Source organism: Brachycentrus maculatus, unplaced genomic scaffold, assembly GCF_059751285.1.
Source record: "Brachycentrus maculatus isolate JH-2025_06_01 unplaced genomic scaffold, ASM5975128v1 h1tg000282l, whole genome shotgun sequence".
Taxonomy (NCBI): Eukaryota; Metazoa; Arthropoda; class Insecta; order Trichoptera; family Brachycentridae; genus Brachycentrus; species Brachycentrus maculatus.
In genome coordinates this window covers 174,970-192,500 of record NW_028281033.1, presented here as the reverse complement: position 1 = coordinate 192,500, position 17,531 = coordinate 174,970, and the positions used below count along the sequence as shown (strand labels likewise).

Here is a 17,531-nt window from a genome sequence, read left to right as displayed (position 1 = left end):
GAGGATGGAACGCCACACTCTTCTGTCCTGACATACACTCCTCGCCTCCTTCACATCCATACATCTAGTCATACATGCCCTCCGATTACGCAGACTTTTGACATCGCCAGATTTTAGGTTCTGATTGATCTGATCGTGCCAAGTCTTTTTCGGTCGTCCACGTTCTGTTTGAAGAATAATGTGGAAGTCTGGGTATTAAAAAGGACAAACCTAAGTCACTAGTTTCAGTGATCACTTTATACACGTATAACATGCACCATAATTCCCATGATTGACAACCATAAAACTAAAAATTTTGGAACTCATATAATATCATATGAAGGAAAGGTGATTAGCCCTTTGCTTTAGGTACCAGTGCAGGGTAATATGGAATAAATATTACAGTGATAAAATCACTTATTTTTATTTAACCCCACCCCTCCTGGGAATCGAACCCGGGACCTCCAGAACGATAGCCGAGCGTGCTGACCATTACACTACGGAGGCGGACTAACTATTTAAGGTATATAAACTGAATATGCTATAAATCCTTGTACATAATAGGTCCGTAGTGTAATGGTCAGCACGCTCGGCTACCGTTCTGGAGGTCCCGGGTTCGATTCCCAAGGGGGGTAAAAATAAATATAAGTGATTTTTTCAATATAATATTTATTCAATATTACTATGGACTGGTACCTGAAGCGGAGGGCTGATCACCTTTCTTTCATAAGTAAAACGATCATGATAACACTGCGTTTATAAGACACAGTGCCCTATGCACCATTGGGGTGCGGATAAGGGATTTATTATTATTATTATTAATAGGCAAGCAGAATTTTCTAATGCAAGTAATAAATACATGATTTAAAAAAAAAATTAAAATGTATTACTGTTACTCAAAGTGTTATTTTGAAAATTTATCAAACAAAACACAGATAACTAAAAAGCAGATTTTTTTAAGTAGATTCACATTTAGTCGAATTTGGAGCTGATTAAGAAATTAGTGCCTTATTTGGCGTTTATGGTGAAAATTGTATTATGTTTTTTAAAGGCATGAAAAACCACGTGTGAGTCGTGATGGGTTGTCAAACGTATGAAGTCTAGTGGGATGTAAAAATCCGTGTAAAATGTGGGTCACATTTTTTGTGTCATTAGCCTATAGTAGGTATTCTTTTTGTCCCAAGTTTACAGATATAATAAGTGTGTCTGACACATTTGCTTGATGATTTAAATGTGTAGTTTTAATATTTTGACAGACTATTTTATTTAAGTGTAAAGAAGCACGAAATAATATACGAAGCAAAGAAGATTTGTTTAAGATAAAATATTTATTGATTTGGCCTTTAATTTGTAGAACTCCATTTTAATATATGTAGGTATATATTAATGATTAAAGAAAACACTTCGTTTTTTACCACTTGAGTTTAATTATAGACTACATGTTTCAGAAGTTAAACTTCCATCATTCAGGTCTGTATAATAACTAAAATATAAAATATAAAATTGTTCTGTAAATAAGGAGAGGGGAAAAGATTTTATATTTTATATTTTAGTTATTATACAGACCTGAATGATGGAAGTTTAACTTCTGAAACATGTAGTCTATAATTAAACTCAATTGGTAAAAAACGAAGTGTTTTCTTTAATCATTGTAATATGTCTTACCACAAAGTTAATGCCGAAACAAAAAATAAAATATATGAATGTATTAATTTTTAAATCAAAAACAGATTTTTGAGTCTACGAAGTTATATTTCATTTAAAAAAAAAAACACATAAAATTAGTATTTCGAGATTAAATGGACTGAAGGTCCTTATGTTTCTCCCATAAATTGTTTACTGCACTTGTTAAAACAATCACTTAAGTACCTAGAATTGTATAGCTACATGAGGACCGTCAGTCCATTTAATCTTCACATTCGTTTGAAAATGCCTTAGCTAGGCGAAACGATTGTCATAATATTAATTTTTGTATTTTTAAATCAAATACAACTTGGTAGACTTAAAAATTCTGTGCTTGATTTAAAAATTAATACATAGAATTAAAAAAAATAAGCCAAAAATCACCAGAATATATTCTAAAATAATTTCATTAATTGATTCGGTGGTCACTTTGTGCTAATATGTATCCATTTTTAATTTAAGTTTTACTTGGTAAATACCACTATTTCTTAAAATCTATTGTGACACGTGTTTCGATGCATTCCGGATCATTTTTACACACCGATGCATTTGTCCACTACACGGAATTACACAGAATTTTACCGCTCGGCACGTCAGTTAGCGTTTTAAAACGACGATTGGCTTGGATTGGCTTGTGCTTTTGTCCATCTTTCTTCAGATCAGAGTTCTTGATGGGCGCGTGAATGCGTTGCACGTAAATTCGGTCACGCTAAACTGTCGTAGTCGTTTTCATTTTTCAAAACTGGACTGCCGGACGGAAAAATTCCCATACGGTGTTTGTAACCCTAAAAATAATCCTAAAACGCCACGACTAAACTTTTCAAAAAATAACACATATTGTACTGCCACCTATGTATATAAATAAAAACGTAAAAGTTCTAACTTACTAACTAACCATAACGCTGATTCCCCGCAGGGGTAGGCAAAGAGAATTAAACGTTGCACCACTCTATTTTTACGAACAATTCGCATAGTTTTTGGGGATCCATTGTAGGGATTGTGCGATGGGGAAGAGAAAGAAGACGTTTCTGGAGAGATCATGTGAGAAGAGCGAGTTCGGATCGAGTGGTGAGGGTGGCAGCGGACAGCAGCATAGGCGGGATCAGACCCCCAGGAAGACCACCTAAACGATGGAAGGATAGCTGGTCTTCCACATCCCAGGAGCAACCCGAGAATGACAGGACCTAGTCCTAAAAGAAGAAGAAGAAGAAGACTTCACATAATTCAGATTAATGCTCCTCTTCATACATACACGCCGATCAATCAAAACCTAAAATCTGGCGTTGTCATAAGTTTACGTAATTGGGGGGCATGTATAACCAGATGTATGGATGTGACGGAAGCTAGGAGTGTATGTCAGGACAGAAGAGTGTGGCGTTCCATCCTCTCTGCCTACCCATGCAGAGAAACGGAGTGATAGTAGTAGTAGTAGTAGATTATCATACATATGTGAATATAATTGTACTTAATTAGATGTAAAATGAGAATTAAATTAATTCATATAAAGAATAGAAAATAAATTAAGATAGATATTGTTTCGTTTTATTTTTTAATTCACCCAGTTTAATACTATTAATTCAATTCCATATTTATACAATTCATTAAAATTAATGTACGATAATTATTAGATACGAAAATTTACATATTTGTGGAAAATATCAACATGTTGATTCATGTACCACTTTAGAATAGTATACTTTGATATTTTATCCGGTTTTTTCGTGAATAATGATGTTTTTGAATCATAAAATTGTTTAATCTGTTCAATTACTAATGAATTGCCTCTCCTTGTAAAAATGCAACTTCTATAACTTTTATGAAACGTCTAAGACATTACTATTTATCATAAAAATACTAACTGTCCATCAAACCTCCTTATGTCATTGCAAAAACTAAAAATGCCAAATAATAATAACTAATAGTGATTCAAGAACAACGTTTCTAAATTGGTTCATTTTTATAGAACTTCCAAGAATTCGAGTAGTGTGGTTGTCAATAATGAGTAGAATTGGTGAATGTTACACGTGTGTAAAGTGATCACTTAAAACAGCCTATGACGGTCGTCAGCCCCGTTAATGCCCAGACTTCCATATTCTTCTTCATCTTTGATGAGATGTCAAAAAATAATATGAAAATAACTCCTGTAATTGGAGAAAATCCAGATTTTGTGAACAAGTATTTGGACACACTCAAAATGTTGTAAAAATGCCATATTAATAAAAAAAATTGTAAGTCTGGGCATTTACGGGGCTGACGACCGTCTTGGGCTGGTTTAAGTGATCACTTTACACACGTGTCTACCCATTATTGACAACCACACTACTCAAATTCTTGGAAGTTCTATATATATATATATATATAAACCAATTATTTAAACATTATTCTTGTATCACTAGAACTTCACTAGAAACATTCAGCTTTTTGTTTCGCCTAAACTCTTTTTATTATGAAATATCAAAAAAAAATAATAAGAAAAGTGACTCCTACAATTGGAGATAATCCAGATATGTGAACAAGTATTTGGACACACTCAAAATATTGTAAACAAAAACATTGTATTATTTATTTAATTTTACTTAATAGATTTACAATATATTATCCACTGACACTTCGTGATGGAATTGCATTTTAATATATTATTAGATTAAAACCAATATTTATAGCTTTTCCACTTTAGTTTTATTTGACAAGCGACCGGGTTTCGTCGTTACCGACATCATCAGACTGGGTGATGTCATCATATTGGTTTTAATCTAATAATATATTAATTTTACTTCATAAATCTAAATTTAATTCGGAATTTAGAAACAATAGCGTTAATTGTTTCATCTAGTTTTCGTCTGGAACTTAATGCTCTGAATAATTGTCCACTAAAAAGCCATCAGATAAAAATCAATCTAGAGATTTGAGTCTTATTTTCACATGGTCTCATTTTCACTCTTGGATTTAAGAAAATTGACATTTCCATAATTCCGTTTGAGCATTTTAGGAGGCATTTTCTCCACCAAATTATATCGAGCGAATCGGTGTGTGAAGATACCGTAATAGTGTTTATATTTATAATATAATATCATGTGTTATATGGGTTATAAAAATATGATTTCTTATCAAAATGGTAGATTTTGTTCCATAATTAAGAATATATCGTCCGTCTCCGTAGTGTAATGGTCAGCATGCTCGGCTACCGTTCTGGAGGTCCCGGGTTCGATTCCCAAGGGGGGTAAAATAAATAAAAGTGATTTTTTCACTGTAATATTTATTCAATATTACATACCATGGACTGGTACCTGAAGCGGAGGGCTGATCACCTTTCCTTCATGTGTAAACGATCAAGATAACACTGCGTTTATATGACACAGTGCCCTATGCACCATTGGGGTGCGGATAAGGGTTTTATTATTATTATTATTATAAATTATAAATACCGATTTTCTGAATTGATCGGAACTAAAATAAATATATGTCGCAAGCCGGTTATACCAAGGCGTTGATATTTTCATCTTAATACACTTCTCCATCTATGCTGAGATATCAATCAATACATTAGGCTCGGTACTTAAACGCGTTGCAGCTTCCGTTGATAAGATTTTATGCATTTAGAACTGGTTCCAAGGCACAGTTCATTCTCACTCACCCCGGCGCGGCGTTCACCCTCCTTTCAATATCTTTCGCAATCTTTCCATCGTTAGAAAACATTCTTCTCAACTAACGTTAAATCGTTTATTTCACCATGTATTATACGTCCGCCTCCGTAGTGTAATGGTCAGCACGCTCGGCTACCGTTCTGGAGGTCCCGGGTTCGATTTCCAAGGGGGGTAAAAATAAATATAAGTGATTTTTTCACTGTAATATTTATTCAATATTACCATGGACTGGTACCTGAAGCGGAGGGCTGATCACCTTTCCTTCATAAGTAAAACGATCATGATAACACTGCGTTTATAAGACACAGTGCCCTATGCACCACTGGGGTGCGGATAAGGGTTTTATTATTTTATTATTATTATTATGCTTAGCTTAACACTAAAATTCCGTTAATCGTTAAGGAAAAAGGAACTATTATTGTACTTTATATATATATTATTTATTTGCATTTTATTATTATTTATATTAAGGCGGGATATTCGATAGCTCGCAACTTAATTTTCTTTAACATTTCCCTTCCGGTGCTGAAATAAAACGCGCGTCCTGGTGTTGGGTAGTCACTACACAATAAAAAATGTGCAATTTTAAATCGGAAAATACGGACATTCATAGCTAATCCCCTTAATTAATTATAAATGAAGTCAAAAATTATAATAATTTATTATATTTGCTGAAAACATTAAAAAGGAATCTGGCAACGCTCACGGAACAAGCATATGTCTACTCTTGTCGAAAGCCCAAAAGCTACTGCCGCTCAGCCAGAGAACATTGAGCTTTGAGCTCCTCACGCTTGTACAATGCAAGTATGCAAGAGTGAGATGATTCACAATAAAATCGGAATACAATTTTAATCGCTTAGGCCTAAGAGTGAACGCCAAAAAGACCAATGTCATGTGCAACTCAGCCTGTCTGGACCGAGATCAACACCTTACTTGTGAGGGACGAGCGCTCGTTCGAGTCGACACCTTCAGATACCTTGGAACACTCATGGTGGAGGATGGTAAAGTCCAGAAGGAACTGAATGTACGGTTCGGAACGGCAGGAGCTATATTCAATAAAATGCGCAATGTCTGGGACTCGCTGCTTTACTCGACAAAAACCAAGTGTCGTCTCTTTAACGTCTGCATCCTAACAGTGTTGCTGTACGGATGTGAGTCGTGGCACCTCACCAAAACTCAAAGCAAGAAACTAGCAAGTTTTGAAAATAGATGCCTGAGGCGAGTACTGGGTATAAAGTGGTATGACTTCGTCAGGAATGACGAAGTGAGGAGAAGAACTCAACAGCCCCTCATACTGGAAGTCCTGAAGAGAAGAAGGTGGACATGGTTGGGACATGTCCTTAGAATGCCACCTGAGGGCATCAATCCCTCGTGTCTCTTCTTCCAACCCCGAGGATTCCGGCGCCCCGGAAGGCCGCTGACGACCATTCACCGACTATACTCAGCGGAACTTCGAGACGCCGGACTGACCTGGGAGGAAGCCAAGGAGATGGCGCGTGACAGAGTGACTTGGAGACGACTCGTGTTGGCCATATGCTCCACCTAGGGAGCGAACATGGATAGAAGAAGAAGACAATTTTATGTTGTTTCACATTTTCAATAAATTTCGCAGCTTAGTTAAAAAAAATGCTTTGCAAGAGCAGATTTGTCAGGAAGCCTAGATGCTTCTGTATCAGATCTGGGCATGTGGTGGGACAGCTATCAATGATTATTATTAATACTATTTTTTAAATCAATGCGTAAATATGTTGTGGACGAATAGTTAAAATCTTAGCCTTGTATTTATTATATTTATAGAGATATTAGGTTATTAGAAGCAATGTGTACTAGGTACACAACACCGGGAATGGAGGGTTAAACCCAGGTAACATCTGACGTAGGTACTTTAATTTTTTTCTCAAAACACCGTTTTTGTATTGAAAAAAATCAGTTTTCATTCGAAATGTATACATGGTTTAGTTTGTGTGTATTATAAATTTATGTATTTCTATCACATCAAATCAAATCACCTGTCAAATCAACTGTATTTCTACAGACTGCCAATTTGGCAGTTGTCAGTTGATTTTTTCCATTTCACCATGAATAGACTGAATAACCATTATGCGCGTCATAGGTTCAGTGAATGGGCCGAAAATAATATTCAGCTTGATACTCTTTTTCAACGTAAAATTTTGTTCACCGATGAGGCACATTTTTGGATGGCTATGTCAATAAGCCGAACTGGCGAATTCGGAATGGAGAAAACCTAGAAGCCTTTGTCGAGACGCCCTTACATCCATTAAAAGTCACTATTTGCTGTGCTATATGGGCAGGTGGAATCTATAGCCCGTATTTTTTTAAAAGACGATGCCGGCCAGAATGTAACGGTCAATGGAGAGCGCTACAGAACCATGATTACTGTCTTCTTCGTACTTCAGTTGAATGGCATTAATGTGAAAGAGTTTCAACAAGGTGGCGCAACATGCCACACGGCAGGTGCAGGCGGGAAATTTGAATAAGTATACTTCTGAATAACAGCCTTTATATAGCTTTCTCCAATTAGGCATAGGTGATAATAATATGCTACACTCCTCATACGAGTTAGCACATCTCAATATAATTTGTATTTTACGAATCACGACTAAACTTGGTGTTCTCTGTAGCCCTATAATTTAAAATGATCTTATTAGTGAACCATTTGTCACGCGTTCATTTCAACGCGTTTATTTCTTTTCGTTTTATACAAGTCGCAATCAAAATATACGTGATTCTTGAAAGATTCTTGATTCTTGATTCTTGATTCTTGATAGTGAAAGATTCTCAAAAATCCAATCCCAAATACACAGTAGGTAGGTAGTAAGGTAAGCTGGTACTATTTATAAGGGTGGGCAGTAGAGGTAGGAAGTAAGGTAAGCTTGGTACTACTTAGTAAGGTAGGGTAGGTACTGGTTTCATTTTTGTATGTCACACAGGTAAGTTAGGATAGGCACTGCTTTTCTGCCCATATGGAATGCACACCCCTTTATACTTATTTACAGTATCGAACAGATTAATTGAAACAATTTTTTTTTCTGTATTTTCGAAAAAAGTAACGAAAAATCTTTTTTTATTAGCTATATCACAAATTAATATTTAATATGATCTCATTTGGGCTCAATCAAATATTTTACTGTACTTAGCATATATTATAAGTATAAGAATTTGGCACGTGATGCCATTTTTTCATCTCATAACCATATCTAAATTATGAACAAAATGAGCTTTTCCACCATAGTGCTATAAATTTTGGAGAGCTGATTGCCGATAGATTTTCAATAAGGTTTATATCTGGAAAATTCTTGACCAGTCCAACACAGTTCAATATTTTTGTGTAAAAAAAATCATCATTTTTTTTGGATATGTGGCAGGGGGTTAAATCCTGAGGAAATATTCCATTACCATTTGACCTTCATTTTTGTATTTCTGGTAGCATTTTTTCCAGTAGAACACGGTTATACTTCTTGCTATTCATCATCTCAGTCACTGAAAGAAGCAGCCCTGGTCCATAACACAAGGAACACCCCCAAAACATTTTTTTTAGAGGGTGTTGAAAATACGAAAAAAAAATTAGTTTCAATGAATCTGTTCGGTACATATATGTATATATATATATATATATATATATATATATATATATATATATATATATATATATATATATATATATATATATATATATATATAAATATATATATATATATATACATATATATATATATTTATATATATATATATATATATATATATATATATATATATATGTATATATATATATATACATATATATATATATATATATATATATATATATATATATATATATATATATATATATATATATATATATATATATATATATATATATATATATATATATTATTTTTTGACATCTCATCAAAGATGAAGAAGAATATGGAAGTCTGGGCATTTACCGTAAATGCCCAGACTTCCATATTCTTCTTCATCTTTGATGAGATGTCAAAAAATAATATGAAAATAACTCCTGTAATTGGAGATAATCCAGATTTTGTGAACAAGTATTTGGACACACTCAAAATGTTGTAAATATATATATATATATATATATATATATATATATATATATATATATATATATATATATATATATATATATATATATATATATATATATATATATATATATATATATATATATATATATATATATATATATATATATATATATATATATATATATATATATATATATATATATATATATATATATATATATATATATATTTATACTTATATATGTATATATATATATATATATATATATATATATATATATATATATATATATATATATATATATATATATATATATATATATATATATATATATATATATATATATATATATATATATGTATATATATATATATATATAATATATATATATATATATATATATATATATATATATATATATATATATATATATATATATATATATATATATATATATATATACATATATACAATTGTGAATACGGGTTGCCATTGATTTATTACCTACGCATTATTTCACTCAAGTACCGGCGGCTACAGTCATCACAACAACGCTGTATATATTTTTTTCCTATTACGCGTCGTAAAAAAACTGTTTGCTCCAATTCCTGACAGGGTTAGTCACATAAATAAAACGTAAACAGGTATTCAATTTTCTATAAGTTATCATTAGCATAATTATTAGAAAAAGCGGTCTATATTTTATGGTATTTAAAGGGGTGATGACACAATACGATTATAAACATAACAGTTGTACTCTGTTCAGCTTATATCAGTCCTTAAAACATCAATAAAACTTCAATCATGTAGTGTTATTTATTATTTGTTTCGGCACCTACTACAGGCGGACCTCATCTTTCGCACATTTAACCTTCGCACAATTCGCTATTTCGCACATTTAAAAAAATATATTTTTTGGCAAAAATGCAAAAATGATTTGATTCTATATTTCCCTTTTACACTATGAAGCGTGTATGAACCGGGTACGTACTGTGAAAAAGTGTTATAAATAAAACAGTCAATGGTAAAAGGTTCATAGAAACAACTATGGCCAAAAATTATGGGTATACCCAAGGTAGACGACTCCCGGGCATAACACGAAAGAGATGGATTGACAGTTGGGAATCGACATCACAGGAGGCTAATCCCTCTTAAAAACAATCCACAAGGCCTACACAAAATTATCATAATCAGTTGCATACAGTGGCGTGCACAGAGAATTAATAAAGATAAACAGTAGAGGTAGGTAGTAAGGTAAGCTAGGTACTACTTAGTAAGGTAGGGTAGGTAGGTACTGGTTGCATTTATATATGTATATATATTGCATTTTTATATTTCTGCCTATATGGAATGCACGCCCCTGGTGCATAGGGCACTGCATCATAAGTGATCAGCCCTCCGCTTCAGGCAAGACAGGCGCCGTGGTGTAGTTGGGTAGACGCTCGACTGAGAAACTGGCGTCGCGGGTTCGATTCCCGCAATTTCAATTGGTTAAGGTGTTTGTGGAGTATTTTTCTCATTTAACTTCCCCATCCTTACTATCCTAACTGCAGACAAACCTCTAAATGTAGAAGGCTTTGCAGGTTATTCCTTTAAAAATATAACCTTCATTTATATATTTTTCTTGTGCGGAGATTCTAGACTCTCCTCTTAATATAAGTGCCAATGTAACATTCATGGTAATCAGATGAGTGATAAATGTCAATCAGTCGGGTCAAACAGGTCTTAAATTAGGAAGACCAAGGAAGTACACCTTGGCACATGTGTGTGGATCGAGTAGGGTGTCGATATCAATCCCATTTGATCAAGATGTGCGTGAGATCAATCGAAACGTCACTCGAAAACTGTGAAAGATTAGTTGCCTCTCCTGGGGGCTTGCAAGTCAGGCACAATTTTTTAACGTTACGTACGATATATTTCATCTCACCAATAGATGTCTCATAACTAGTGAAATTCTAGTTATTCAAGCACTATGTTTCGAAATTGAACCATATATCGCTCACTCCTTTCAAGAACGTCATAAATAAAAAATCGTCAATTTTCAGTTGTGCATGTTTTTGGAATGCCAAGAAAATGTATCATATGCCAGCAAAAGTGGCATATTTTTAACTTAATATTTACCCGCTACAGGGCAGAAAGTGTTGTTTTTGCATTTTGAAGAAAAGGTATTGTTTAATTATTTTTTTAAACACACTAAATATTTTTCAAATGGAGAAAAAACCTTCAGGTTTTACCTAAAAAGATCTGTTGCATAGTAAAAAGTTCAATAAGTGGCTTGATATTTATTTTGAATACATTGTATTATATTTTTAAACTTTAAAAACGCTCTCCTGAAAAATCAAGTTTTTTGATTTATAACGTTCTTGAAAGGAGTGAGCGATATATGAAATAGTAGTTCCAAGAATTGGTGAGACAAAGAATAATACCAATAGATGTCACTAGTGAAAATTCTAGTGATTCTTGTACAATTTTTCAAAATAGGATCATATATATAGAACTTCCGAAAATTGAGCAGTATGGTTGTCATGGGTCGAAGTGGTGAATGTTTTTAGTGTTATATTCAATTCAATTGATTTATTTATAACTAACATACACATTACAAACTTAAAATTTAATGCGTATACATTAAAATACAAGAATACTATTGCCAAAGGTGTAGAAGAATCCCGCTTCGGAAAACTCCTTCAGACACATGGAATAGATCAATATCCAATGAGATATTGTTCAATATAGCGGTAGCTCTTGCTTCAGGCATAACCATCGGCAGGTTGGTCCTGTGTTACACGTGTGCAAAGTGATCACAAACCTATGACGGTCGTAAGCCCCGTAAATGCCCAGACTTCCATATTTTTCTTCATCTATGCTGAGATGTCAAAAATAATACATGCAATATTATTTTATTTTTATTTTGAACTAACCTAATTACCCATCGCGCCGCTTCTCCGCGGGGGTAGGCAGAGCTTTGCAAACAATTATGGCCTCTTCTTCCACATTTGGGCATCTCCTCATACATACTCGCCGATTATTTCGACTCCTCACCGGACAAGTATTTAAAATACTTTATCATACCAAGTTTTTCTCGGTCTTTCTCTGCTCAACATGCTTGATATGTTTCAGTATGTCAAATACTTGAATGCGGTCAGGTTAGGAGTCGGAACAATGCGGGTGATGCATGATTGTGAAAGAGGCAAATAATGTTTGCAAATACAGAGAAGAGTGACGTTCTATTCTCTATGCCTACCACTGCGGGATGAAATGTATGTACGACAGGTAGTAGAAAATATGTAGTTTTTTTTTTGACATCTTAACTTAGATGAACAAGAATATGGAAGTCTGGATAATAACATGGCTTATAACCTGTCACAGGCTGATAAAGTAATCACTTTACACACGTGAGACATTTGACCATTCAACCCATGATTGACAACCACACAACATAAAATTTTCGGAATTCCTACATCGCTCACTCCTTTCAAGAAAGTCATAAATAAAACAAAACTTGATTTTTCAGGAGAACGTTTTTAAAGATTAAAAATATAATACAATGTATTAAAAGTAAATATCAAGCCACTTATTGAACTTTTTACTGTGCAACAGAAGTTTTTAGGTACAACTTGAAGGTTTTTTCTCCATTTGAAAAATATTTAGTATATTTAAAAAAATAATTAAACAATACCTTTTCTTCAAAATGCAAAAACAACACTTTCGGCCCTGCAGCTGGTAAATATTAAGTTAAAAATAAACCTCTTTTGCTAGGATATAGTACATTTTCTGGGCATTCCGAAAACATGCACAACTGAAAATCGTTGGTTTATGACGTTCTTGAAAGGAGTGAGCGACATATACCATTAATATCGTTCATATGCCGTTCATATGAGATCTGTATTAATGCCGTTCATATGAGTTTACAAGAGCCATGTGTGTTGGATTAGGAAAGCATTTATTTATCAGAGACCCTTTTTGAATGTTTGCACGATCCGAACCCCGGATTATTTTTACATGCTGGGAAACGCCTCAAAATTAATAAATATTGTAACCTACATTCATATACTTGTGTATGATAAAAAGATATATAATTATCTACGCTGGCGATCTATATAATATGTACTAAGGTAAATAATATCTCTGTAAATGAGATCGCTATAATAAACTTTCAACGATATGTAATTTGAACTCCGAAAGTGAATTCAACGCGGTTGGATTATTATCACTATTCTACCATGCGACCCGTTTTTAAATTCAAGTCCAACTTAAAATACATTTTTTTCTCAAAAAATAACACATTCACTAAGAATACGAGTATATTGATTTTAGTGAAGCTAACTAACCGTAGTGGTAGGCAGAGATAATAAAACACTACACCACTCTGTTTCTGTAGACAAACTTTATTCATTCAAACCCTAATCCACAACCGATGGTGCATAGGGCACTGCATCATATAAACGCAGTGTTATCTTAATCGTTTACACAGAAAAGAAAGGTGATCAGCCCTCCACTTCAGGTACCAGTCCAGGGTAATATTGAATAAATATATGAGTGAAAAATCACTAAAAATTTACTTGAACCCCCCTGGGAATCGAACCCGGGACCTCCAGTATGGTAGCTAAATACGCTAACCATTGCACCACAGAGGCGGACATATACATAGGCGAATATATACATCATATATGGGTATATATTATATATATATATATATATATATATATATATATATATATATATATATATATATATATATATATATTTATGTTTATATATATATATATATATATGTATATTTATATATATATATATATATATATATATATATATATATATATATATATAATATATATATATATATATATATATATATATATATATATATATATATATATATATATATATATATATATATATCTTCTTTTTCCATGTTCGCTCCCTAGGTGGAGCATATGGCCAACACGAGTCGTCTCCAAGTCACTCTGTCACGCGCCATCTCCTTGGCTTCCTCCCAGGTCAGTCGGCGTCTCGAAGTTCCGCTGAGTATAGTCGGTGAATGGTCGTCAGCGGCCTTCCGGGGCGCCGGAATCCTCGGGGTTGGAAGAAGAGACATGAGGGGTTGATGCCCTCAGGTGGCATTCTAAGGACATGTCCGAACCATGTCCACCTTCTTCTCTTCAGGACTTCCAGTATGAGGGGCTGTTGAGTTCTTCTCCTCACATCGTCATTCCTGACGAAGTCATACCACTTTATACCCAGTATTCGCCTCAGGCATCTATTTTCAAAACTTGCTAGTTTCTTGCTTTGAGCTTTGGTGAGGTGCCACGACTCACATCCGTACAGCAACACTGTTAGGATGCAGGCGTTAAAGAGACGACACTTGGTTTTTGTCGAGTAAAGCAGTGAGTCCCAGACATTGCGCATTTTATTGAATATAGCTCCTGCCATTCCGAGCCGTACATTCAATTCCTTCTGGACACTACCATCCTCCACCATGAGTGTTCCAAGGTATCTGAAGGTGTCGACTCGAACGAGTGCTCGTCCCTCACAAGTAAGATGTTGATCTCGGTCCGGACAGGCTGAGTTGCACATGACATTGGTCTTTTTGGCGTTCACTCTTAGGCCTAACCGAGCGGAGTTTATTTGGAGGGAGTCAATTATATCTTGCAGGGCTCCGATCGATGTATCTATTAGAACTGCATCGTCCGCATATTCTAAATCGCATAATTTCTGAGCAGGACTCACTGCAATTCCTCGATCCGGTGGAATTGACATTCGTAGGATGAAGTCAAACATGATGATGAAGAGAAATGGGGCTAGTACACAGCCTTGCTTCACCCCAGTAGAGACCTCGAATGGTTCACTGCACACATCATCTATTCTAACGCAGCATTCGCTGTTAGTGTGAAGCGCCCTGATAATGGCCACAATTTTGACAGGAACTCCATATGCTTCTATGATATTCCAAAGAGAAGACCTATGCGGGCTGTCGAAAGCTTTTTCGTAGTCTACAAAACAGCAGGCAAGGGCGCAGTTCCATTCGTTACTTTGCTGTAACAGGCATCGTAAGTTATGTATATGGTCAGCGCACGCCCTACCTGGTAGAAAGCCCGCTTGGTTCTCTCTGAGGACTCGCATTATTGGTTTTCGGATTCTTGCCAAAATTATTTGTGCCAGAATTTTTCCAGGAACGCTTAAAAGAGTAATGCCACGGTAGTTATCACACAACAGCGGATCACCCTTTTTGTGGAGGGCTATAACTTCCCCGTTTACCCAATCCTTCGGGCACCTTTCCTCTTCCCATACCTTTGAAAGTAGGTGATACAGGGGGTCGAGGAGAGCGTCCATGCCACTCTTGACGTATTCCGGATGTATTTCGTCGACACCAGGCGCCTTTCCGTTTTTCAGCTTTTTAATAGCTGATATAATTTCAGTATGCGTTGGAGTGCTTTGCGAAATATCGTGTGCTCGCGGAATGTTCAGTTGGGCAGAGACTGAGGGCACATGGAGGGGGTCTAAGGGGGGTGGACGATTTAGCACGCGGCAGAAGTGATCTCTCCATATGCTTTTCACGCATTCGGGCTCAGACTCGATTTGGCCGCTCGGGCCACGAACTGGGCCTGCGGTCGGGGGCCGCTTACCACAGATTTGGTGCGTAATCTTAAAAAGCTTAGAAGTATCACCTCTACGGGCTGCTTGTTCGGCTGCTGCTATTTGTGTGTCCAGGGAACGGCGTTTATCCCGCCTTGCGGATCTTTTGACAGCCAGGTGCTTCCATTTATATTGCGCTCGGAGACTTTCGAGCTTACCCTGGTCAGTTTCCGCATCTTTTAAGAGTTTTATGTTGGCCCTTTCTTCTATTAATTCCCACGTTTCATCCGACATCCATTTGGGTCGATTTGACGGCTTCATTCCGAGAACCCTTTGAGCTGACGTAACTATGGCTGTTTTGATGTTATGCCATGTGCTTTCGATAGGGTCATTATCATCGGAATGTTGCTGCTCGAGTCCCTCCCTGACGGCGATATCATAGTTAAGCCAGGACATTGTCTCCTTCAGCTTATCAATGTTGACCTGACTCCTCTTCTTTGGCTTGGCAGTGCGGTTTAATTTCAGCCTTATTTTGCCTGTGAGTAGCTCATGATCACTATAGATATCGGCGCCTCTGTATGTGCGGACGTCTAGGAGTTCTCTACGATGGGCTGCAGTGTAAAGAAAATGGTCAATCTGCGTTTTTGTATTGCCATCGGGAGAAGTCCAAGTATACTTGTGGATATTTTTGTGAGGAAAAATTGTACCACCTATTAAGAGCTCATTTAAGGTTGCGAGTTCGATGAGCCGCTCACCGTTATCGTTAATGCAACCGAGGCCGTGGCTACCCATCACTGTTGGACCGAGTGCTACGTTGGTGCCGACTCTTGCGTTAAGGTCTCCCATTACAATGACGCGGTCCCTTTTCGGGACCGAGGATATTGCGGAGTGCAGAGAGTCGTAAAAAGCATCTTTAACGTGATCGTCGGCATCTTCTGTGGGGGCATAGCATTGGAGTATGGTTACAGAGCTATCTGTGGTTTTGAAAGTTGCGCGTAAAACTCTTTCAGAAATTGGTTCCCATTTTTGGAGGCAGCGAGCCGCTTTGTCTGTCATTATAAGTGCCACTCCCTGTCGATGGTACTGCTCTTGTCCTGAATAGATGATTGTGTGTTTCTCCAGCAGTTTCTTTCCTGAGCCTTTCCATCGCGTCTCGCTCAGTCCCAGGATGTCCAATTTGTACATCTTCATAATGCGAGTAGCGTGCAGGTCTTTTCCAGGAGTGCGCATGGTTCGCACATTATATGTGCCAACGTGAAGCGTTGCACTGTTGGAGAGTAATTCCTTATCTTTAACATTATCCTTTTTACGTTTGCCGGGCCGTGAGTCAGGTGTTTGTGTCCGAGGCTGACTTGTTGTTGGTATCGTAATCATGTTTTTTTTAAGAGACCGGGTGATTAACCCTGCGCTCTCGAGGCCTGGGCAGGTGCCCTGAAGGATGGCTCATCCTGGTTTTTCTGTAGGGGTGTATTCCTTCCCTTAGCTGGGGGGGGTCTCGTTATTAGGCGCCAGACAATCGCCTTTCGTCCTCTTCCCGTTAGCTACAGTTTTCGCCAAAGGCTCTGACTGCATTACCAGGACCTACGACGGGGACGTGGG

General features: G+C 36.0%; 1 protein-coding gene across 1 annotated transcript in view; it reads right to left on the bottom strand.

The window, feature by feature from the left end:
- Positions 1-17,162, bottom strand: part of LOC148305178 (uncharacterized) — a 19,377-nt gene extending 2,215 nt beyond the window's left edge. The window contains exon 1 of the mRNA XM_088267116.1: positions 15,648-17,162. Coding sequence (XP_088123242.1) covers positions 15,648-17,162 — 1,515 coding nt within the window. The remainder of the gene's footprint in view (positions 1-15,647) is intronic.
- Positions 17,163-17,531: the final 369 nt, after the last annotated feature.